The following is a 25,712-nucleotide window of genomic DNA, read 5'->3' as shown; positions in this document are numbered from 1 at the left end:
GGACTTCTGGGTTCTCTGGGCCCAGAGGCTGATCCTCACAACCCCATTCATCTCCCTCAGCCTCACAAGCAACAGCCCACCAACAAGTCCCATCCTTCCTCTGACACCTTCCCACAGTGACCACCCACCACCCCTCATGTTGTCTTGAACTGGGCACTTTGCAAACTGTTGCCCACACACCTCACTATCTGTGTGGTCTAACCCTATGGAATCATGTAGAACCACAACAAACTGTTTCACTGAGTCAGCTGAAAGTAAAAGTGAAGTGTTAGTCACTCAGTTGTGTCCGACTGTTTGTGACCTCATGGACTGTACCGCAGCAGGCTCCTCTGTCCATGGAATTCTCCGGGCAAGAATACTGGAGTGGGTTCCCGTTTCCTTCTCCAGGGAGTCTTTGTGATGCCGGGATCGAACCTAGGCCTCCTGCATTGCAGGCGGATTCTTTACTGTCTGAGAAACCTCCCAATTCTCAAACTTTTCGTCATCAAGACCCTTGTTTTAAAATAAAAAATTGAATGGAGGAAGGTAATATACAGCAGAGGTCCCTGGTGGCAGCATCTTGGGAGTCAGTGGCCCCATGGAAACCCCATGCTGGGGGACACCCCAAATTCCTGTCCTGATTTCACAGGGAAAGTCTTTCCAGAGACATTAAAACTCCCTAACTAGAACTCCCCAGTCCCTTCCCTCCAGTGACATTCCCCTCCCCCCAAATCATTACCTAATCACTGACAGAGGTGGGGACAGGGTAGAGGTGAATTAACCTGCAAAATAAGCAGTTACTCGCTGCAACCCTCGCATTTATCTCGGTGGTTCTAATCTAAATCTCCAAATGGCCTTGATCACTGTCCTCTGTGCACCCTGCCGAACTTGAAATCCTACAGTGTCCATAGTGGGCACCAGACAGGGGCCATGCAAGTTCAGCAATACTATGGAATGAAATAAAAACTCATTGACTGTTTCTGTTTTCCAGTTTGAAGAGAAACTTATAGAAAGTTCAGAAGATTTGGATAAGTTAAGACATGGTAAGAAACTGAATTCTTCTAATGGGAGGATCTAGTAGCAGCCATAAGTTGAGGTTTGAATACCAACAAGGCCTTGTGTGTGCAAGGTAGGAATGGGGTCAGAGGAGAGGAAGAAATGTGGTTAAAGGTAAGGGTCAGGCTCCTTGAGAAGGTCTTGCAGCTCACTTGGGGCTAGGAAGGGCTGGAACTCTAGTATTTGCTAAAGGAACCATCCCCAGTGCCCTGTGAATGCCCTTGCTGGGCTCTCTCTGCTTTTCTGCATCATGAGTGACCGTATCAGTTCATGTTGCCACACAGCCCTCCCACCCAAGGTCAAGAAAACACATGCATCAGAGAGAAGAGGGGAAAACGAGGCCCAGAAATTGCCATGAGCCCTTTTTTCTGGCAAGTTTGACAAGTCTAGCAATATTGCAGACTCAGTGAGCAGGAAAAGGGACCTGCATATAGAAATCTCTCAAAATCTGCCTTATATGATGTGAGACTTATTTAGAACTTCTCATTAAATTGGTAACCAGGTGGCGGCCCTACTGCAGCCTCTTCCAACTTCCTTCTAAAATATCCCTAAAGACAAATAGACTCAGAATTAGAAGGAATCGCCCATGTTTCTGAATGGCAAGTAAAAAGATAAATGAAATAATGGGTTAAAAAAATAAAATATTGAGCAGGAAAAGGACTGTGGGAAGCCAGAAACAAAATGCCATGCTGCTTAAGTGTACCAGGTCATTTTAGTATTCCATTTTATATCTTCAGTTATGTCAACATTTTTATATTCATTCTAAAAGGGTGTTCAGTTCAGTTCAGTTCAGTTCAGTCGCTCAGTCGTGTCCGACTCTCCGCGACCCCGTAATTCATCCAATATTTCTATCTTCTTTTCTCCTTTCAGAAGATGAGAGTTTAGTGTTCTAGCAAGTGCCAATGGTTGAAATTGATGGGATGAATCTGGTGCAGACCAGAGCCATTCTCAACTACATTGCCACCAAACATGATCTCTATGGGAAAGACATGAAGGAGAGAGCCCTGTACAGTATTTTTTCCCGTTCTTTCATGAGTGATAAGTAGGAACAATCCTAGGTATTTCCCTGAGTGACTAGGATGTGTTCATGGGGATCATGACCAACAGCAGCTATAGACCTTAATGGTGTAACTAAGGTCTAGTACAGCAGGGACCTATGAAGATGAGACAAGAGTAAACTTGGAGTGGAATCAAGAGCTTGTGTAAGAAGTTGTGGTCCATGGGTATAACACAGTGATGGAGGATTCCAAACATGGGTGAACTATAAAGCTAGGAGGAAGATGGAACCTTGATTCCAGGGGCTCAGACTAGACACCCACCAACAGCTAGAGACAAGGGACAAAATGTCTGAGTGTCTGGAGGATAAAGTCTGAGAAGAAGAAGATCTAAAGGAATTGATTCTTAAGTTCCAGAAATTTTACAATGATAACCAGGAGCTTAATTTATCAGCCCTCTTTATGGACTGGTCATTTGACAGGGGATAACGAAGTGGATAACTTTGGGGATAACAGTGGATAACAAAGGGGATAACTCAAGACAACAGAGTTATCTGGAACATTTTAATGTAAGTCTGAAGCAGCCAGCTTTATTCAATACAAGCGAAACTGGGGGAAATCCTCTCTGTTGCAATGGGACAACCTGACTGATAGGAAAATCATGTAAGGAATGGCAGTTACTCAAAAAGTTAAAGAGTTACCATATGACTCAGCAATTCCACTTCTGGGTACACACCCAAGAGAGTAAAAGACACGTTCACATTTCACAATTCAAGTTCAGCATGATACCTGTCGGTGGGTAGCAACATGATAGCACAATGCTGTGGTCAAGAGCACAGGCTCTGGGGTGGAATGGCCAGCACTGCCATCGCAGGTTCATCACTACACAGCTCATGACTTCAGACACTTTCATTAACATCCTGCTCTTTAACATTTTATCTGAAACCTGGTCTTCAACTCCACTGGATTATTTGTGAGGATGTGTGGCTGGACCATACTGATTCCATTTTATCCCCTCTCCCCCATCTTTAGGTCACCAATCTTACAACCTCATCTTTCTGCACACTGCACTTTAGCCTCCCAGCAAAGAAAGTGCCCCAGCTGGATAAGTTCCCCATCAATTTTTACCCTTGCCTTTATCTGATAAGAAAACTGGAAGAATGTATTTTGTTGACACAGAAGGTTAATGGTCATGAGACCCCCAGGGGAGGAAAAACCACCAGTTCCTTCAGTGTAGACCTGCTTCTCACTTGGTAGTCAGATTCTAATTTTAGTTTTGACCCCTTTAAATTCCCTTAGATCCCTTTTGGCAGCACAAAGTGCAGCTGAAATTGTCTGTGGGCCATTGTTTGCACTGTCTTTCCTGCCTATTTATAAGTTACCCACAAGAAACTTCATAGTGAAAAAAAGAACAAAAAACACAGCCACACTCAAACTTGTACACAAAAGTGCACAGCGTTCATAATATTCAAAATGTGGAAACAAACAAAATATCCAACAACTGATGAATGGATGAACAAAGAATGATACATCCCTATAATGGAAAATTTTTAGTCATGAACAGGAGTAAAGTGGAGTAGGCCATGGCAACCCACTCCAGTATTCTTGCCTGGAGAATCCCATGGACAGAGGAGCCTAGTGGGCTCCAGTCCATAGGGTTGCAAAGAGTCAGGGAAGACTGCAGTGACTTAGCACGCATGCAGGAGTAAAGTACTGATGTGTGTGACAACATGGATGAACTTTGAAAAATGCTAAATGAAAGACACCAGACGTGAAAGGCTACATATTGTGTGATTCCAAATACATGAAATGTCCTGACATTCAAATCCATAGAAATAGAAATAATAGTTGAGTGGTTGTCTGGGGCTATAATGCTGAGGAAATGGGGAGTGACTGTCAAGGGTAGTGGATTTCCTTTTGGATAAAACATTAAAAAAATTCTGGAATTAGAACACGGTGATGATTTCAGAATGTACTAAAAACTATTGAATAGTACCATTTAAAGGATGAAAGTAATGCTATGTGAATATATTTCAATAAAGCTTTCATTACCAAAAAAACAACTCTTGTAGGAAATCCTTTTGGAACGAAAACAAAAAATATCACTTGGAAGTTTCATTGTTGAAACTGTATGAAGAATTGTACTATTTTGGGGGATATTTTGGGTGGAGTCTTGAGAAATGCAAATGAAGCCAGAGTTGGGCAATCATATATGGAGGAGGTTGTGGGATCATTTCTATCAGAAATAACTGGAGGAGCTACTGATACTGGGCATCTAAATGAACTCACTCAGTCGTGTCCGAATCTTTGCGACCCCATGGACTGTAGCCTACCAGACTTCCCCGTCCATGGGATTCTCCAGGCAAGAATACTGGAGTGGGTTACCGTTTCCTTCTAGATGGGCCTGATTGTGTAACAGGATGAGACAGGGAAAGCTAAGCTACAGGGACGTGACTGGGACCACAGTGCCAGGACTCTCTCTAGACGTGACTGAGATGGTGCTAATGCATCACACTACCTGCGCATAGACTACATCACAGCAGAGATGGCAATCCCAGTGTGGTCTCAGAGGTTACCTGCAGGGATTTAACCTTTTCTCTCATACTTCTATGAATGGGTCCCCAGTATGCTTTGTCCCTATATTTGATCATGTGTATAACCAAAATATTATCTATGTCTACCTTGATGGCTTGTTCTAGAATGAAATGTTAAAATTAATAAAAATCTTAACTCCATGACTGGCTTAGAAAAATGGACCCAGTGGAGAATTACTTTATCATCTTTTCACACCCCATTCTTATCTATTCTTAAACTAGAAAATCTAAGGAAGGAGACATTTGGCAATTTGGTCATTTTATCTTTCAGGATTGATATGTACACAGAAGGTGTGGCAGACTTGGGTGAAATGATCATGCTTTTGCCACTGTGCCCACCTGATCAAAAAAATGCCAAGTTGACCCTGATCCGAGAAAGGACAACAAATTGTTATCTCCCTGCATTTGAAAAATTAAGTGGACTGTTTAGTTGTTTTGACACTGAGACGAGAGGGCAAAGGAACATAGTGCCTGGCGTTGCTGGGGAATTGACCTTCACTTTTGTGAACCTTCCTGAGTACTAATGCAGCATCCTGACTCTCAGGGCATTTTCTAAAAATTGACTCTGAGGGAGAATTGTACCAGTGTTACACACATTATCCTTTTTCAGCATAACTTCTATTGACTCAGACCCAATCTGAAATTCTATGTTCAATGGAATTTCATGGTTTTACTTAGAGCTTGGGCTGTGGAAGTTCTGAGAGCCATACTGGAGCCTAGAGTAGATGGATCCTGCAGAACACAGTGCAGGGGCTTTGATCCAAGAAGAGCATGATGTCAGCAATACATCAGAAAATATTCTGGTACCATGTGTAGGGAGACATGAGAGAAGCTGCCTCTCGGGAGAATGTGGAAGTGTTTCTGGGATGGATGAGATATTTCTAAACAGGGCTGGGGGCAGTATTGGGGAGGAAGAGACAGAGAAAAAGATGTTCAGGAGAAAATAATCACAAATTTTGGGGACATGACTCTCAGACTTTTGAAGAAGTTCATACAAAGCCAAGGAAATAATGTTCTGTCATTATGCCTAGTATATATCTTAGTTAATGTTTCTTCTTGACGGTAAGAGGAGAGCATTTCAAAATCAAAATTACCTGAAATCATGCTAAACAAAAATGATTAACCTAGGAAAAAATGATTTTAATAGATTCAGGAGGGTTACATACGTATATAAAGATTAACACAGAGCATAGGATCATTCTTTCATTTATTTAGCAAATGTTAATTCATTGCTTGCTTATCTGGCCATATTCAAGGAGCAAAGAATTTAATAGTCATCAGAAAGCACACCCTTCCAGCCCTTGAGGTGCTAAGAGTTTATCCAACATTCACAAGATGATAAGCTCTTTGATGATTGCAGTTTGAGTTCATCTGTACTTTGATTTATGGGTTGAGAAGATTCTCCTAGAGGAGGAAATGGCAATCCACTCCAGTATTCTTGCCTGGAAAATACCATATAGACAGGAGCCTGGCAGGCTACAGTCCATGAAGTCACAAAGAGTTGGAAAAAACTGAGGATAAGCGCTGATGGACAGAGGGTACTTTGAAAACAAAGGGCCCTATGACAGCATAAGTAAAAATCATATTTTACAAAATATGTTTTGATGTTATTATATTCTTTTCCAAATGATTATCCATTTATCTGTGCTTTGTTTTCTTTTTTAGTTGCTCAGTCATATCCAACTCTTTGTACCCTCATGAACTGTAGACCACTAGGCTCCTCTGTCCATGGAATTTCCCGGGCAAGAATACTGGGGTGGTTTTCTATTTCCTTCTCCAGGGGATCTTCCTGACCCAGGGATCAAATCCTGGTCTCCTGCATTGCAGGCAGATTCTCTACCACTGAGCCACTGGGAAACTCTCCATGCTTCTGTCTATATATGTAATCTGAAAGTGTATTTGCCAAAATGTTATTACGTTAGTTAGTGCTGCTATATGCATTTTTCTCTTTATGCATTATGATTTTCATATTGCTGGAATATCTTCATAAATATAATATAGTTCCCTAACATATTATCATGAAACAGTTCATACATGCAGAAAAGTTTAAAATGTATAAAACGAACTCATATGAACTGACCATGTGGATACCAGAATTAAGCTTTGGTTTCCATTATCATATGTGATTATCTCTACATTCCTCTTCTGTCAATCAAACACTTAATATTGGCTATATAACAGAGTTAAGTCATCAGTGAAGTTCACCCCCAGACATTGTAACATGTGGATTGTAACACAGTGCGAGTTAAGAATAAGGGAGAAGGGACTTCAAGTTGACCCAGGTTTATTTCAGGTCCCAGAGAGAGACCGGGAAATCTGGAAGCAGGAAAGAAGAGAAATGTAGACTGAAATCGTTTCCTCAGGGTAAACTAAGAAGGTTGTTAAGAAGCCGGAATCACTGCCCAAGGGAGAAAAGGACAGAGAGAGAAAGAGAAGAGAAAGAGGCAAGAGAGAGATTTATGAAGGGTCGTGCTGTGAAGTTCAGGGCTGCACACCTCAGGATGTGGGGTCGACAGAAACACTGTACAGACGGTGCTAAGCCCACGGCCCGGTGGAAGAAGCAAGGCAGCCACAGCAAGGAGGGAACAGGGAAAGGAAATCATAGTCTGGTTTCCACTGGGGATGAGGAGGGAACAGCAGGGACTCAGCTGGCCCGTCTCACTGAGTTGGGGGGAGCAGAAGGTCTGGGGTCCCCACCCACCCAGTGAGGGGCAGAGGGGGAAGTGGGGCTGGCTGGGGGGCAGAGGAGGAGAAGAGCCCAGGCTGTCTGAACCTGCATTCCTGATCTGACCCCTCCATTCGCCAGGTGCTGAAGAGCCATGGACAAGACTATCTTGTGGGCAACAAGCTGAGCATGGAGACATCCACCTGGTTGAATTGCTCTATTATGTGGAAGAGCTAGACTCCAGCCTTTTGGCCAACTTCCCTCTGCTGAAGGTGAACTCTCCCACGGCCCTGCACTGGGAGGTAGGGTTGGGGTGCTGGTGGAGGGGTAGGGGTGGGGGTGTGCCCACACCTCCCACCTCAGAATCTGTTCTCTGAACACTGGGACTGCAATGCTAGGGTCCCCACCGTATCTTTTCTTCCCCTCAGTTCCTGTTTCTTCTCTCACATGATGATTTCTCTCTACCAGTCTCTCTCTCTGAGGACAGATTGGTTTTGACTGACCTCACAGATTACCTTTCATGTTTTCTGTCTTTAGTTCTAGCCCCGTCTCCTATCTCTTCTTGTCTTGATATCTGGAGCCTTAATCTGTGCTGATATCTGACACTTTTCTCTTCCTCACACTGCACTCGAGGGTGAACCTGCAGGGCTGATAAGTAGGAAGATCGGGACGCTGAATGGTGCCTTGCACTAAGACATCTCTGGGGAAAACGCCATTGGGCTGTCATCTTCCTGGCTCACTGGGTGTCCATGTCCAGCCTCCTCCTGGTTCTGATGGAGGGGCCTCAGCTGGTCCTTATCTAGGAAGGTCTCAGAGTCCCTGCTGGCTTGTGGCAGTGACAGGGTGGTCTTTAGCTGCACTCTGAGCTGTGCTCTTGTGCATTGCAGGGCCTGAAAACCAGAGTCAGCAATCTCCCGGCCATGAAGAGGTTTCTGCAGCCTGGCAGCCAGAGGAAGCCTCCGGGGAGCGAGAAAAGTCTTGAACAAGCCAGAAAGATTTTCAAGTTTTAATAAAGCCAGTGGGGCCACCCAGGACATTGAGGAAAAAACTTATGAAACTTCTGGCAATGAAGTCTTTATCTAAGTGTAGACCCTGGGTGTTGCGAGACTAATGAACTATTCCAGAGCTTTCAGTTCAGTTCAGTTCAGTCGCTCAGTCGTGTCTGACTCTCTGCGACCCCATGAATCATAGAACACCAGGCCTCCCTGTCCATCACCAACTCCCGGAGTTCACTCAAACTCATGTCCATTGAGTCGGTGATGCCATCCACCCATCTCATTCTCTGTCGTCCCCGTCTCCTCCCACCCCAATCCTTCCTAACATCAGACTCTTTTCCAGTGAGTCAACTTGATGCATGAGCTTTAGTGGCCATTAAATAGTAAAGCTCCAATGAGCAGATTTAGTTACTCTTTTTCTTTAGAATCAAATATAAAATCAGATTTTCCATCTCTTTCTAGCACATCTCTTTTTGGGAATTAAAAATTAACTACAAAAGGGAAATATAGATTATGTCATCCCATTTTTTTGTAGGAATTATCATATAACATCTGTCACACAGCTTATCAAAGAACCAAGTGTAGAAATTAATAATCTGACATTCTTAGGTTTCCACAGGAAAGAGCTATTTTTCTGGTGTCAATGAAAACAATCAATAAACAATAATAAGAACAGGCAAGAGTTTTACTTGAGCAAACTGAGGACTAGCCAGAAAGATACCTTCCCAGATTACTCTGTGCAGCTTGCTCTGGACATATGTGCTTTCCAGCACAGTTTCTTATATCTTTGTCAGAACAAAGGACGTTAAATGAGTCAGGGATACATTTCTTCAAGATTGAAAAAAAACACCCCACAGATCAGCACATGTACAGTCAGCGTGGCCTTGGCACCTGGCACAGGACTCTTATCATGGAAGGAGTACCAGCATTGGTTTCCCAGGAAGGAAGGCATTTAATCTCCCCACTCTGCAACCCGTCAACACCCACTTCTGCTTGCGGGATACAGGATCTTAGTTCCTTGATCAGGGATCATACTTATGCCCCCTGCAATGCAAGCATGGAGTCCTAACAACTGGACCACGAACTAAGTCCCTTAATCTTTATTTTTAACATGGACTGTCTTTCCTTCTGGTCAAAGTGCTCTTTTCTCTAATATCTAAAGCAGATGTAGAATGTATGTTCAACTGGCCACAAACAGGTATTTCAGTTGGCATAAAATTCAAGTTGACTCATGTATAAGTCAGAATGACTTCCCTATATCTCAATATGTGAACATTTCTTTTATCACTGGCAATGGCAAAAAGACGTTTTTAAAAAATTTCTTTGAGAGACATTTTCCCTCTGATAATAAAAATATCTTTTCTTATGCATTTTGAACAGCTATTTTTTTTCTACTGTGGGCTCTCCAGGGTTCCAGGAGGTGGGGAAATAATGAGAACCCAGTAGACCCAAACTCTGTGCTCAGGGGACCCTGCTGTGGCCACCTGGTCATCACAGCTCTGCTGCACGAGGCTCTGTGGGGCCCTGCACAGGGGCCTCACCCCCATTTAACGGGGTCCCCCAGATCAGATCTCTATGACACAGGTGACGTGTGAATTTGATACAAACGAATATATATGACGTCATTTCCCCTGGCCTCTCATGGAGCCAGGGAGCCTGGATTGGGAGGGATTGTGGCTCTGGTCATACGTGGGGCCTACGGTGAACACTCCCCAGGAAACCTGGCCATTGGAGTATGGGGTTCTCTTCTTCCTGGAGTGAGCTACCCCCCTCACCCTCACCCCCAGATCCCCAGGTGAAGGGGCAGGGCCAGAGCTGACAGACACATGGGGTCCCTGACTGCCCTTCCCTACCTCTGGTCTGTTCTCCACTGACATCAAAATATTTTGTTAAATGAAAACCTGAGACTCACCACCGTGTTTTACCTCCCTCAGTGAATTCCACTGCCCACGGGGTACCCTCCTCCCTTCCCTCCTCACCCCGAGCGCCAGTCCCATCACACAAGACGTGTGGGAGTGGCCTGCTCCCTGCCTGGGCACCTTTGTTCCCTCCCAGGCCAGCTCCACCCCGGGGGCCACACTGAGCTCTGTGTTCCCTGGGGAGAGCTGGACGCACCTCTTTGCTTGCCCCAGAGCCCAGTAAACCTCCAGTAACCATGAAGGCCACTGGCTTCTCTCAGCATCTGTGAGTTCCTGATGGGGGCCCAGCCCTGTGTATCCCCAGGGCTCCACCATGAATGGTTGTACCTCCACACACACCTCCATGGCCCAGGGGTCTGGGCTGTGGGAATTCCTCACAGTCCCCACCCACTCTCAACTGCCTGACAGCTCTATTCATTCATCCAAGTCTTCAAGACCAAGATGTTCGTATCACTCCAATGCTATGGAAAGATCTTGCTTTGATTCTAATGCAAATGAGCCAACAGCACATAAGTCTTTATGAGACATGGGGAAAATAGAATACTGAACATTTAATGAAATGAATGAACTTTAAGTATAAAAGATATAAATTGTAGTGGGTTGGATGCAGTCATGAGCTGTGTAGGACTTGCTGCACAGTAATCCTGTGTTGTGAGGAAATGGTCTGTGTGTGGGTTTTCTACTGTAGCTATGCCAACTTCCTACGATTGGGGGGCTTGAAACAACACGATGAATCTCTCACACTTTCGGAGGCCTAAAGCCGAAGTTAAGGTACTGCATGGCCTCTGGACACGCTTGGGAGAAGTCTTCCCTGCCTCTTCTGGTTTCTGGTGGCTTTTGCATCCTTCCTTTCCATGACTCATGGCCACATCACTTCAATCTCTGCCTCCATCTTCAAATCATCCATATGTGTGTGTCTGTGTATTTTCTCTTCTGCTATAAGCACACTTGTTGCGGGGTTTGGGCCTATGCATATAATCCAGGATAGCCTCACCTCAGCTTCCTTAATTGCATATGCAAAGGCTCTTTCTCCAAATTCGGTCCCATCCAGAGGTTCCAGGTATTTAGACGTGGACTTTTTTCTTTTGGAGACTAAAATCATGGCTCAGATTGTAGAGAATTCACCTGTAACTCTCGACAGGAGATACAGTTTCAATCCCTGGGTCAGGAAGATCCCCTGGAGGAGGAAATGGCAACCCACTCCAGTATTTTTGCCTTGAAAACCCCATGGACAGAGGAGCCTGGCAGGTACAGTCCATAGGGTAGCAAAGAGTCAGACACTACTAAGCATGAACCCGTCATACAATGTTTAGGATGTACTTATATGAAAAAATGATTTATTATGTGTCTGAAGTTTATATCTAATTGGGTGTCCTATATTTTATTTGCAACTCAGGGTAAAAAGTATTGCAGAGGTCCATGTGAGCTTTCATGACCGCAGCTCCCTGGTGTCCCCACAGCAGACATTTATCATCTGCTTTAGTCCCTGTCTCCAATTCGTGAAAGTCAATTCAAGAAAAGTAAGTTTTCTCCAAAGGCCATCCTTCATTGACTGGCAAGAGAATACAATCAACTTAAAATATTGTGCTTAATCTTTAATTGCTGATCTTGAAAAGAAGTTGTTAACAAGTTATATCCTGATAAGAAGACAATTTGTCTTTTTCTTTTTTAATCTAGCGTAGAACCAGTGGCCCTGAATACCATGGGAGTGGCTTTTCCTTAACTGGACTCTGCCCCTTTCAGAGAGGAGGAGTCAGTCAGTCAACTGTAACAAGAGCTTATAAACACACGTGAACTTGGCACCGAGGTGCTGAGCCAAGTGGAAGACAGACTTTCGTAAGGTCAGTACGGATTTTGCATGTCTGTATAATGTTTCCTTAGCACAAGAAAAACTGTTTCACGCTCACATGTGTCTTCTTGCTGTGCTTAGGGGACATTCAAGTTGTTTAGTCAATTGCTGTTGGATACAGAAATGTAAAAATGAGAAACGTAGAAAACTAAGCATGAGAATTTAGATCTGAGAAAAATTAATGATATGAGGGGAAAAAAGGATGGCAACATTTCAGACAATCAGAGAGTGTGACCAGTATGAGAGAGGAGAGTAGGTGTTTATGCTAAAGTTGCCTGCTCCGTAGACACAGTCAACACACAGTAGGTGCGAATTGCAATGTGGTAATACTGTGTGGACTTTGGAAACTCAAAATTAAGATTTAACTATAAGAGGAATGACTAAGTTACTGCCAGCAAAACTGGATTTTTACTCAGTCTTTGCTGTGATTAGCCAGCTGGCAAGTCCCCCTCTGTCTCTCTTGGAGCTCAAGCAACTCAAGGGAAACCTAGAAATTGGCTGGAGCAGGGTTTATCCATCTTAGTCCTATTGACATTTCAAGCTGGGTAATTCTTCGCTGTGAGGACCTGTCCTGTGTATTGTCTTTTTTTGTTCGTTTTAGTTAAAAATATTTGCTATAGCAATGTACATTGAATTAGACTTAAGGAATGTACTCAACAACAGTGTTGAAATATACATTGATATTTCTTAAAATTTGCAAACTTGATGCCTCTCAGATACTTGCAGTGATAGTTGAAAAGTTTTAAAAGGAATTGTCACTTCATCAATATGGTTGACACCACGAAGATCAATAATCTCACTTTCCATTTCACTCTGTACTTGTAGAAAGAACACAGGGTGTGGGAGAGGTTCCTTCCTCCAGGTAGTGACAGCCTGGAAAATAGAACAGAAGATGTACATGGCTACAGGAGAATTACTATATTTTACAAAATACCTTATTCTGGAAGATTACATAGTTTAGTAGCCAACTGAATCAATCATAGATGTTTCCAACTAAATATCCAATAAATGTGTCTGTTAAGATAACAGGGTTGTAGGATGAATTGAGATAGTAGTGATGACATATATACACTATCATGTGTGAAATAGGTAACAGCAGGAAGCTGCTATATAACACAGGGAGCAAGCCTGGCGCTCTGTGACGACCTAAGGGGAGTGGGATGGGAGTGGGGAGGGAGGCTCCAGAGGGAGGGGAGATACATATATATATAATCGTGACTGATTCCAGTTATTGTACAAAGGAAATCAACACAACATTGTGAAGCAATTATCTTCCAATTAAAAAAATTTTTAATTAAATTAAAAAAGACAACAGGGTTGATGGAAAAAGCTGGATACGGTGCAGACTGGGGAGTGATGAGCAATCAGACACACATGGGAGGCAGCCTCACAACCCCCAACATCAGAGACACCTCTGGTCTCTTCCCAATGATGTGGCACCCTTCCACCTAGTTTTAACAACCAACAATGTCCTCAGGCATTGCCAAATGTCCTCTGGGCTGGGGGAGCAAAATCAGCCCCAGTTAAGAATCACTGGTTCATATGACTTTTCAGACTCCTAAACTCAGGAAGTTTGAATGTGAAAATTAGATCATATGGGAGCAGAGAATTAGCTTCCAAAAGTAAAGAAATTCACCTGACTGGAAGGTATAAGTCATTCGAATCAGAATTCAGAGTGAACAATACTCTCTTACAAGTATTATTATTGGGGGTAAATAAAAAACCTGAGGCAGAAGAGGTTCAGTGAGATCCTGTGGAAGTCCTAGACTTGTCCAGGGCATGGCAATTCACAGGGGAAATATGGTACCTAAGCCTGAAAAGGGAACATACTGAGACTGGTTGAGAAGAAGTACTGTGCAAGATGCTACAGAGAGCAACGTTTGGATGGGGATGAGGTTTGACCCCATAAGGGTCACTGACTTGGAGGCCGAGATATTATGGAGCTGGGGCCAACCAGGGCAGGCGAGCAGCACCCACTGCTTTCTCAGCCTGCAGTCTCTCTCCTTGTTCTGACTTGCTTGGCTGAGAGAATCACAGTCCTTGGGGTGGAACCAATTCAAGTGAAGTCATTGCAGGGTTCTGTGTGTGCTGTCAGTTGCCTACAAACCGGTTTTTCGGACTAGATTTCAACCCTTCCAGGGCAGGGACCACATCAGATTCCTCTTGTGTTCCCCACCAGCCATCATTTCTTAGTGCAGGCAACTGCTCAGGGAGTGTTAGCCGAGGAGGTTTGAAGGAAACTTGTGGAGAAGGAAATCTGTGGACAGGTCAACCAGAAAGAAGATGCTGAAGAAAATCAGTGAAGGAAGAGGAGGGTGGAGAGAAGGGTACTGAGTGTGAGACCCTGAACTCCTGCTATAAAAAGGGGTGGGTTTCCCATTGCCATGGCTGGAACCCATTCAAAGGGGCTGGGGTGGGGGTGGGGCAGAAGATTCCAGAGAGTCCAGATCAGGGAGTGAGTGGGAGGGGAAAGGCCCAGGGGAATGGCAGGTGGGGTGCATGGTTCAGGGGCAGAACCAGGGGTCCACTTCAGTCTTGGGGTTTCAAAAGGCTGTGCCAGACCTCGCTGAACCTTTGCCAAAAACTTCCTCCAATCCAGGTTAACTAGCCAGTGAGCATCACTGATCTTTCACCTAAGACAAATAAAAAGAGAACCAGCATATAAAGTAGTTGACAGAATCTGGATATATGTAAAATCCTGTTCCTACCAGAGCTATAGGGGCTGAAGCGACTTAGCACAGCAGAACAGAGCATGAGAGTTGGAAGTCAAGAGGGAGATAGACAGATAGACAGACAGACAGACAGAAGCCTCACGGGCGGCCCAGGGTGCTCACTCACCCGTCTCCCAGGAACTGGGAGCAGGACGGAAGCTAGATCTGCTGCTCCCTGGTATAAATTTTGTATGCCTTATCTACTTTAATTTTCTCAACAGTCCTCGCTAGTAAACATAGCTGTATTTCAAAAGAGAACCCTGAGGTACAGAGATTAAACACTCCCCTGGGTTTATGTACCTTATAAGGAAAGGAGCTGACCTTTGTCTCTAAGCTTTTCTCTCTGCTAAGAAATGCTCTCATTAGGAGCCCCCTGCCACCTACTCCCTGAGATACAGCTCCTTTAGTTCACACTGGAATTATCCCAAGACAGATTCCTTTTCAGAGAATATAAGCCTATCTTATGAAGGTCAAATATAGTTATACTAGTGCTCAGGATACTCAGAGTAAGTTTTTAAGGTCTGGGGTAAAGTAAGGTACGTTTTTATCCATTTTTCCTCGTATTAAGCCCCTCAGTTCAGTTCAGTTCAGTTCAGTTGCTCAGTCATGTCCGACTCTTTGCGACCCCATGAACCACAGCACGCCAGGCCTCCCTGTCCATCACCAACTCCCGGAGTTCACTCAAACTCACCTCCAACAAGTCGGTGATGCCATCCAGCCATCTCATTCTCTGTTGTCCCCGTCTCCTCCTACCCCCAATCCCTCCTAGCATCAGACTATTTTCCAGTGAGTCAACTCGTCGCATGAGGTGGCCAAAGTATTGGAGTTTCAGCTTTAGCATCAGTCCTTCCAATGAACACCCAGGATTGATCTCCTTTAGAATGGACTGGTTGGATCTCCTTGTAGTCCAAGGGACTCTCAAGAGTCTTCTCCAGCACCACAGTTCAAAAGCATCAATTCTTCGGCAATCAGCTTTCTTCACAGTCCAACTCTCACATCCATACATGACCACTGGAAAAACCATAGCCTTGACTAGATGGACCTTGGTTGGCAAAGTAATGTCTCTGCTTTTTAATATGCTATCTAGGCTAGTCATAACTTTCCTTCCAAGGAGTAAGCGTCTTTTAATAGCCCTTAAGAATCAGCTAACAGAATTAATGTTTCTTTCTCTCCCATTGAACTGTTAATTGGTCACAGGATTCTGAAAGGGGAACAAACTAATATTGAGGGTCTCAGAGACCAGCGGAAAGGGGGCATAAGCATTACCTGGTTGCAGCGGGGAGCCCCAGACCAGAATTCAGAAGATGTCTTCAAAGGACCCCAGGGCTCACCGAGCTCTTTGAACTTGAGTTTCCTCCTCCTGACAATAGATAGGATACTAGAAGCTGTTTCCCGGGTTTATCCCAGGGCGGACACACTTGCTAGACATTGAGTGTGAATCGGGAACCCATGTGTGTGACTGATGGCAAGTCACTGAATCTCTCTAGTTCTCATTTTCTGGGAGCCAGGAAGTTCATATCACGTTTGCCCCAGCCTTCAAAAGGTGAAGAAAGTTACTTATAAGAAAGATATGATAAAGTATTATGTAAGTTAAAACTTTATTTCCCTTTGTAATGTGATCCTTGGTCATTTGATAAAGGAATTTAGTGTGAGGGGGATCTGTGACTCCCCCTTCACAGCGACACCCTTCTCAGAATTCTGCTGAATCACAGCTCCTCTGTTCCCCTTGATAAGTACAATATACACAATCTCCAACTTTAAGACACATGAGTTAAGTATGTTTCCAAGGGATCCTTTATTTTCTGCAGTTTAGACCATTGATCTCACATTAAAAATGTGGATATTGAAATAAAAAAGTAAACCAAAACTAAATGAATTTTTTAAATGTGGATATTGAAAACATTTTATCTAAAATTCAAGTTATTCATACTTCATCCGCTAAAGAGAAGTATATTTTTGTCCTGAACATTCAACAAAATGTTGCAAGAAGATCTTAATGCTTTCAACAGAGCTGGGATTTGGATAGAAAGTGCAGCTGTTTCTTCCTATGTTCTGGCTTTGGGATTCCTGCTTTTACTAAATCGTGTATGTTTCCATTCACTTCCATCAGAGAACAATTGGGTTGGTCATTATGTTTGTTTGGGTTTTCCTGTAACATCTTACAGAAAACTCTGAAGGAACTTTTTGGCCAACCCCAAAAGTGCAATTTCCCACAGCTGACTATTGAGAGTGGGAATTTGGTCCAAGGAAGACAATACAGGGACTCTTCCAATTGCCCCGAGGGAGGCCAGTTCCTCAGCATTGTTGGTACTGTTCAGCCATATGTCATAAAGGCGTTTGCTGCCATGCTTTTATTCTTTATTCATTCCTTTGCTGGTTCATTAAGGGCTAGAGAAACCAGGAGACCGCCACCATGTCAGGGAAGCCCATTCTTCACTACTTCAATGGACGCGGCAGAATGGAGTGCATTCGGTGGCTCCTGGCTGCAGCCGGAGTGGAGGTAGGTTTCATCTTCGGTTGGATCTAAATCGACTGCGGGTGCCTAGTCAGTCACTCAATCATGTCCAACTTGGATCTAAATCGACTGCGGGTGCCTAGTCAGTCACTCAATCGTGTCCAGCTCGTTTCGATCCCATAGGCCATAGCCTGCCAGGCTCCTCTGTCCCTGAGATTCTTCAGACAAGAATACTGGAGTGGGTTTCCATTTCTTACTCCAGGGAAATTGACTGTATCAAACTAATTTTCTCACAGAGGAGATTTTCCTTATTAAATGATCTGCTAAGAATTTTGCCTTAAAAAAGTTTATTAGGTATTGGATTAACAGATTTTTTTTGAAATTTCTTCTTCTCAAGGACAATAAACAATGGAAATAAATTTGTGTTTTTATTTGTTTTTGGCTGCCAGGCTTGCAGGCTTTTAATTCTCTGACCAGAGACCAAAAGCAGGCCCACAATAGTGAAAGCCCGTGCCTTAACCACTAAACTATCAGAAAATGTCCTGAATTTTGATTTTTAGAACTGTAAAATATTTATTACATTCATGCAACAATTAGAAACATGAATATTAAGTATCAATTGATATTAATATTTATTGTTAATATGTCAGGCATTTTAATGTATTGTGGTTAGTTTTAAAATAAGTTTAATGAACTAGTAATATACCATGAAGCATTTAAAGATGAAATATATAATATCTGGGATTTGTTTCAAATTATTACAAGGGAGAGGGGTGTAGGCATATGGATGTCTTGCGATTGGGTTGAGCCGATAATTACTGAAGCTGGTTGAAGTTTACAAGGAGCATCACTGTATTTTTTATTTTGTGAATGTCACAAATTTTCATAATAAAAAACAAAAATATGCATATTAGAAGAGAAATGTAATTAAAGTTAAAAAATAAACCAGAAATATAGAGGGGTAAACTGTAGCAGGCAGACTGTAGTAAACTGCCTGTTGGATTTAATGCATTCACTCAGCAATGAATTTGTTGGGCACCTTGAAGGGCCAGGTTTCATACCAGGTCCTAGAGATACACGAATCGTCAAGACAGACACAGTCCCTATGCTCAGGCCGCTTACACGCTAGTGAGGATGCAGACACATATGTGGGTGATTAAAAGAGGACTGGGAGCTCCTAGGAGGACACCCCAGTTTAATTCAGTCGCTCAGTCGTGTCCGACTCTTTGCGACCCCATGAATCACAGCACGCCAGGCCTCCCTGTCCATCACCAATTCCCGACTTGAGTGTAAAAATGCAATGTTCTCAGCAGTGAGTGCTGCCTTCTAGAGCACTCAGAAAAGCACTTCTCAGCCGAGGTCAGAGGGACCCAGCAACTCTGTGAGGGTTTCCTGGGAAGGGAGTCATGGACAGAGTTCAGAGATTTGGTCCCTTAGGGGAGAACAGTAAAAGAGGGCTTCAGGTTAGGTGGCGACCTGCAAAGGGAACCTCTAGTGTGCTCCCTTAACTTCCTAAAAACATGTTTACCTAAGCCTCAGATTATACTTTCTTGATTGCTTCAGGAATGCAGGGCACGTTAGTTTCGTCCATTCTCAAGTGTGTAAAGAAACAAGTACACAGAAAATTCCAACAGTGCCATTCCAGGTGGTTTCATTTCTATGAATCAACAACCAACAGTTTTTACTGCAGTTCAACCTTGGGGCTCGAGGATGTGTTCGGAGTCCCTGAGCGGGCTGAGTTCAGCACAGGACGGTGAAGAAGAGGGAGATGCTGAGAGCACCCAGGCTTCCTCTTGTCCAGCCCAGCCTGACAGAACAGGGTGTAGGGCACGACTGACCAAAGAACACTGGACTTCTGGGTTGTCTGGGCCCAGAGCCTGATCCTCACAACCCCATTTATCTCCATCGGGTTCACAGGAAACAGCCCACCAGCCAGCCCCTTCTCACAATGACCACCCATCCATCCATCACCTCTTAGGGTTGTCTTGAACTGGGTGCTTTATAAATTGTTGCCCACATATTCACTATCTGTATGGTCTCATCCTATGGGATCACTTTGATCCACAATAAACTACTCCAATGAGTCAGTTAGAAATCCCCAATTCTCAAACTTTTCACAATCAAGACCCTTGTTTACAATAAAAAATTGAATGGAGGGAGGTAGTATACAGCAGAGGACCCCGGTGGCAGCCTCTTGGGGGTCAATGACCCCATTGATACCCCATGCTTGGGGATACCCCAAAATCCTGTCCTGATCTCACAGGGAAAGGCTTTCCAGGTACATTAAAACTCCTTAACTAGAATTTCCCAGTCCCTTCCCTCCAGTGACATTCCCCTCCCCCCAAATCATTACCTAATCACTGACAGAGGTGGGGACAGGGTAGAGGTGAATTAACCTGCAAAATAAGCAGTTACTCGCTGCAACCCACGCTTTTATCTTGGTGGTTCTAATCTAAATCTCCAAATGGCCTTGATCACTGTCCTCTGTGCACCCTGCCGAACTTGGAAATCCTGCAGTCTCCATAGTGGGCACCAGACAGGGGCCATGCAAGTTCAGCAATGCTATGGAATGAAATAAAAAACTTATCGACTCTTTCTGCTTTTCAGTTTGAAGAGAAATTTATAGAAAAACCAGAAGACTTGGATAAGTTAAAAAATGGTAAGCCTAAGGACTAAATTCCTCTGATGGGAGTATCCAGTAGAAGTCTTAAGTTAAGGTTTCAACACCACCAATGTCATATGTGTGCATGGTGGGAGTGGGGTTAGTAGAGGGGGAGAAATACGGTTAAAGGTAAGAGGCCGGTCTCCCTGAAAACATCTTGGCAACTCACCCGGAACTAGGAAGGGCTGGAACTCAAGTGTTGGTGAAAGGAGCCAGCCCCAGTGCCCTGCGAATGCTCTCTTTGTGCCTTTCTGCACCATGAGTGACTATATCAGTTAGGATCATACAGCGCTCACACCTAAGGTCAGGAGAAGGTGTGCATCTGAGAAAAGAGAGGAGAAACAAGTCCAGAAGTTGCTGTGAGTCGGGTTTGGCAAAGTAACATCCTAGCAATAATGAATCTCATGGACGGAGGAGCCTGGTGGGCTGCAGTCGTGGGGTCGCTAAGGGTCGGACACGACTGAGCGACTTCACTTTCACTTTTCACTCTCACACATTGGAGAAGGAAATGGCAACCCACCCCAGTGTTCTTGCCTGGAGAATCCCAGGGACGGGGGAGCCTGGTGGGCTTCTGTCTATGGGGTCACACAGAGTCGGACACGACTGAAGTGACTTAGCAGCAGCCCCAGCAATAATGTAGACTCGGTGAGCAGAGAAAGGGCTGCTGCTGCTGCTATTAAGTCACTTCAGTCGTGTCTGACTCTGTGTGACCCCATAGACGGAAGCCCACCAGGCTCCCCCGTCCCTGGGATTCTCCAGGCAAGAACACTGGAGTGGGTTGCCATTTCCTTCTCCAATGTGTGAAAGTGAAAAGTGAAAGTGAAGTCGCTCAGTCGTGTCCGACCCTTAGCGACCCCACGGACTGCAGCCCACCAGGCTCCTCTATCCATGGGATTTTCTAGGCAAGAGTACTGGAGTGACTTGCCATTGCCTTCTCCGCAGACTCTCTCAAAACATGTCTTATGTGTTCTGAGATTTTCTCTGAAACTTCCATTAAATGGCAGCTGGTTGGCACACTTGTTGCAGCCTCTTGCAGCTTCTTTCTAAAACATACATGAAGACATATCAGCCCAGATTTACAAGGGATCACCCATATGTCTGAATGGGAAATAAAAAGATAAATTAAGTAATAGGTTAGAAAGTAAAAGGCAAACAAAATTCTATCCTGCTTAAGCCTAACAGATCATTTCAGTGTTTCACTTTATATCTCTGGTTATTTCAGCAAACATTGGTTCATCTTAAAAGGGTGCAACATATTAAACATTTCACCCTTCTCTTTTTTTCTTTCAAAAGATGGGAGTTTGATGTTCCAGCAAGTGCCAATGGTTGAAATTGATGGGATGAAGCTGGTGCAGACCAGAGCCATTCTCAACTACATTGCCACCAAATACAACCTCTATGGGAAAGACATAAAGGAGAGAGCCCTGTACGGTAGTTTTTGTTTTCTTCGTCACAACTAATAGTAACAACTTAGGTCCTTCCCTGACTGAGTAGGATCAAGGCAGGGCATCGTGACCAACATGATGGTTTAAGCCTTGTAGGACATAACTGAGTCCAGTACAGCAAAGACCTGTGAGTATGAGAGAAGAGTAAATAAACTTGGAGTGAAATCAACTGCCTATGGAAGAGGATACCATCCATGGATATAGCACAGTGACAAGGTTTCCAAACATGGATGGTCTGTAAAGCCAAGAGGATGGTAGAACCAAGACTCCAGGGGCTCAGGCTCTTTTGAACTGTACACTCACTAACAGCCAGAGACAAAGGGACAAAGCTTCTGAGTGTCTAGAAGATAAAGCTTAGAAAGGGAAGGATCTAAAGAAGTTTGTTCTTGAATTCCAAAAATTCTAATGATGACCAGGAACTTAATTTATTAACCCTTTATATGGACTGGCCACTAGATAAGGGTAAGCAGAGGTTGAGCTCAATATGGTAAGGTTACATCAAGCATTTCAATATAGTTTTAGTCAGCTAGATTTTTCAGTACAACTGTATCCTGGGGGTGAGGGGTATTCTCTCTGTTGTGATGGGACTACATGCTGCTGCTGCTGCTAAGTCGCTTCAGTCATGTCTGACTCTGTGCGACCCCATAGATGGCAGCCCACCAGGCTCCTCTGTCCCTGGGATTCTCCAGGCAAGAACTCTGGACTGGGTTGCCATTTCCTTCTCCAATGCGTGAAAGTGAAGTCGCTCAGTCATGTCCGACTCTTCGCGACCCCATGGACTGCAGCCTATCAGGTTCCTCCATCCATGGCATTTTTCCAGGCAAGAGTACTGGAGTGGGGTGACATTGCCTTCTCCGGGGACTACATGATTGAAATTAAAATCTTGTAAGGAACTTCCCAGGTGGCGCTAACAGTAAAAAACTTGCTAACAATGCAGGAGACATAAGAGACCTGGGTCTGATCCCTGGGTCGGGCAGATCCCCTGGAGGAGGGCATGGCAACCCACGCTAGTACTCTTACCTGGAGAATAATCCCAAGGACAGAGGAGCCTGGTGGGCTATAGTCCACAGAGTCACAAAGAGTCGGCCACGTTTGAAGCAACTTAGCACTCAAGGAACTACTGCAGTTGCTCTAAAAGTTAAACATAGAGTTACCATATGTTTTCAAGAGGATTAAAAACACCCCCACACTAAAATTTGTGCTCAGAAGTTCATAGCAGTGTTGTTCATAATCAATAATTGGAATCAACAAAAATGTCCATTAACTGATCAATGAAAGAACGAAAGTTGGTACATCCATACTGTAGGATATTATTTGGACATGAAAAAGAATGAAAGGCACAGTCTTGAGAAATTCAAACAAAACCAGAGTCTGGCAATAGTAAGCGGAGAGTGTTATGCAACCAGGTTCTATGGTAAATAACTGGAGGAAGTGCTGGCATTGGGACTCTAAATGGGCCTGGTGTTATAACAGGAAGAGAGAGGAAGAGGGATGTGACTGGGACTGAGGTACCAGGACTCTGTCTGGATATGACTGAGGTGGTGCTAACACATCACACTAACCATGCTCAGACCCATCACAGCAGAGGTGACACACCCAGGTGTGGTCCCAGTGTTTACCTGTGCTGATTCCACCCGATTCTCTCATGCCTGTGACTGTGGACGGGTCACTGATGTGCTCTGTCTCCATTTGGTCATGTGTATAACAAAAAGACTACACATATGTTTACCTTGATGGCTTGTTCTAGAATGCTAAAATTAATTTCAAAAATCAAAGCTAAATCACTGGCATAGAAAAATGCACCCAAAGGAGGAGAATTACTTTGCTGCCTCTCAATGTCTCATTCTTATCCATTCCAAAAATCTAAGGCAGAGACATTTGACAGTTTGGTTATTTTCTCTTTTCAGGATTGATATGTATTCAGAGGGTGTGGCAGATTTGGGTGAAATGATCATGCTTTTCCCACTGAGCCCACCTGCTGAAAAGGACGCCAAACTGACCCTAATCCGAGAAAAGACAACAAACCGTTATCTCCCTGCATTTGAAAATGTAAGTGGACTTTTCAGCACTTTTGGCAGTGAGGTCAGAGGATGAAGAAAAATACTGCCTGGCATGGCTGAGGCATTAACCTTCACTTCTGTGAACCTTTCTAAATACTATTGTAGTACTCTGAGTCTCAGGGCACTTTATAAAAATTGAATGTGTAGAAGAATTGTACTAGTTTTACCCAAGTTATAATTTTTCAGCCAAATTTCTATTACTCAAACCCAATCTGGAATTCTCTACTCAATGCAATTTCATGGTTATACTTAGAGCTTGGGCTATGGAAGCTCTGAGAGCCACACTGGAGCCTAGAGTAGATGGATCTTCAGAACACAGTGTAAGGGCTTTGATTCAAGAAGAGCATGATGTCAGCAATACATCAGAAAATATTCTGGTGTCATGTGTAGGCAGACATGAGACCAGCTACCTGTCAGGAAATGTGGTAGAGTTTTGGGGATAATTGACATGTATCTAGATAGATATGGGGGCAGTGGGGTGAAGAGAGACAGAGGAAAAATTGTTCAGGAGAAAGTAATCTAGATATTTCGGGACATGACTCTCAGACTTTTGAAGAAAGTGAAATAAAATCAATGAAGTAGTGTGTCATCATTATGCCTAGTCTGTATTTTAGTTTTTTTGGTTGAACGTTTCATGATCAAAACTACCTGAAATCATGCTCAACTAAAATCATGAACCAAAAAAAAAAAATGGATTGTAAGACCAGGAAATGAGGAGAGCAAAAGAGATGAGAAGGAATACAGAGTCTGCATTAGTTTGCTCAGGGTTGTAGAAGGCTGTCATGAAGATAGAGACACTGCCCAAGTTTGCGGGAGAGAAGGACAGAAAGAGAAGGATGAAGGGTCATGTTGTGAAGTTCAGGGCTGCACACTTGTGGGTGTGTGGTCAACAAAAACACGGTGCAGACGGTGCTAAGGCCTTGGCCCAGTGGAAGAAGAAGTAAGGCAGCCCCAGCGAGGTGGGAACAGGAAAAGGAAATGGTGGTTTACCTTCCACTGGGGATGAGGCGGGAACAGCAAGAACCTGCCTGGCCCATCTCTGAGTTGAAGGGAGCAGAAGGTCTGAGGTTCCCACCCGCCCAGCGAGGGGCAGAGATGGAAGCGGGGCTGGGCAAGGGGCAGGGGAGAAGCAGGGGTCCAGCCTGCCAGGACCTGTGTCCCTGATCTGACCCCTCCATTCGCCAGGTGCTGAAGAGCCACGGACAAGACTACCTGGTGGGCAACAAGCTGAGCAGGGCTGACATCCACCTGGTTGAACTTCTCTACGATGTGGAAGAGCTGGACCCCAGCCTTTTGGCCAACTTCCCTCTGCTGAAGGTGAGCTCTCCCACGGCCCTGGGGGCCAGACACACCCCCACCTCAGCATCTGCTCTCTGGACCCCGGGACTGGGGTGCTAGGGTCCCCATTACTGCCCAGGCCTCGCTGCCCCCGGGTCTCCACAGTTCACTCCAAGGCCCTGGTCGGAGTGTGGAAAGAATCTGTCAAGCCAAAGACATCGGAGGTAGACACTGCCCCACGGAAAACGTCCTGCCTTTTACCAGGAGACAGACCCAGGACTGGATCTCTCTCGGTCCCTGTTCCACTCCAGCCTCTGTCCTCATTGCTCTTTGCTTCCCTCTGTCCCACGTGTGTCCCTCTTTCCGAGTCTGTCTGAGTGGGTTTCCCACCATCTCACTTCTTCCCCTCAATTCCTGTTCCTTTCTCACGCTTTGATTTTTCTCTGCCTGTGTCTCTCTCTGAGGGCAAATTGGTTCTGACTGACCTCACACAACCTTTCATGTTTTCTGTCTTCAGTTCCAGCCGCGTCGCCAGGCCCTTCTTATCTTGCTATCTGGAACCTTAATCTGCGCTGATAGCTGACCTCTTTGTTACACTGCACTGGAGGGTGAACCCTTCAGGATTGGTGTATAGGAAGATGGGGAAGCCGAATGGAGTGTTACACTAAGACCTCTCTGGGGAAAATACTGTTGGACTGTCACCTTCCTGTCTCATGTGCCTCCTCCTCGTGTTGATGAAGGGGCCTTGGCTGGCCATTGTCTAGGAGGGTCTCAGAGTCCCTTCTGGCCCGCGTCAGTGACAGGGTTGCTCTTCAGCTGCACTCAGAGCTGTGTTCTCTTGCATTACAGGCCCTAAAAGCCAGAGTCAGCAATCTCCCTACCGTGAAGAAGTTTCTGCAGCCTGGCAGCCAGAGGAAGCCTCCCACGGATGAGAAAAAAATAGAAGAAGCCAGGAAGGTTTTCAAGTTTTAATAAACCTGGAGGTTTGTCCTGCCTGGGACAAATCTGAAATTTTCTAACAATGAAACAATAAAACTCCTATGAGCAGA

The 25,712-nt window shown here is 44.5% G+C and overlaps 1 protein-coding gene and 1 pseudogene across 2 annotated transcripts; both read left to right on the top strand.

The window, feature by feature from the left end:
* The first annotated feature begins 1,927 nt into the window (after positions 1–1,927).
* Positions 1,928–9,564, top strand: LOC129543347 (glutathione S-transferase A1-like; annotated as a pseudogene). Its single transcript, XR_016036017.1, has 4 exons — positions 1,928–2,041; positions 4,896–5,035; positions 7,429–7,561; positions 8,177–9,564. The product of XR_016036017.1 is annotated as a glutathione S-transferase A1-like (transcript).
* A 2,343-nt stretch (positions 9,565–11,907) lies between these two features.
* Positions 11,908–25,712, top strand: LOC129543559 (glutathione S-transferase A1). The gene is made up of 7 exons (XM_055406753.2): positions 11,908–12,044; positions 17,150–17,263; positions 19,826–19,877; positions 21,174–21,306; positions 23,233–23,374; positions 24,571–24,702; positions 25,513–25,712. The coding sequence occupies exons 2-7, from the start codon at positions 17,177–17,179 to the stop codon at positions 25,633–25,635; spliced, it is 669 nt and encodes a 222-aa protein (XP_055262728.1). The 5' UTR covers positions 11,908–12,044; positions 17,150–17,176; the 3' UTR covers positions 25,636–25,712.

Source organism: Moschus berezovskii, chromosome 23 (genome assembly GCF_049115385.1).
Source record: "Moschus berezovskii isolate FMDL1 chromosome 23, NW_MosBer_1.0, whole genome shotgun sequence".
Taxonomy (NCBI): Eukaryota; Metazoa; Chordata; class Mammalia; order Artiodactyla; family Moschidae; genus Moschus; species Moschus berezovskii.
Note: the sequence above shows the minus strand (reverse complement) of the source record. Positions and strands in the feature narration are given on the sequence as shown.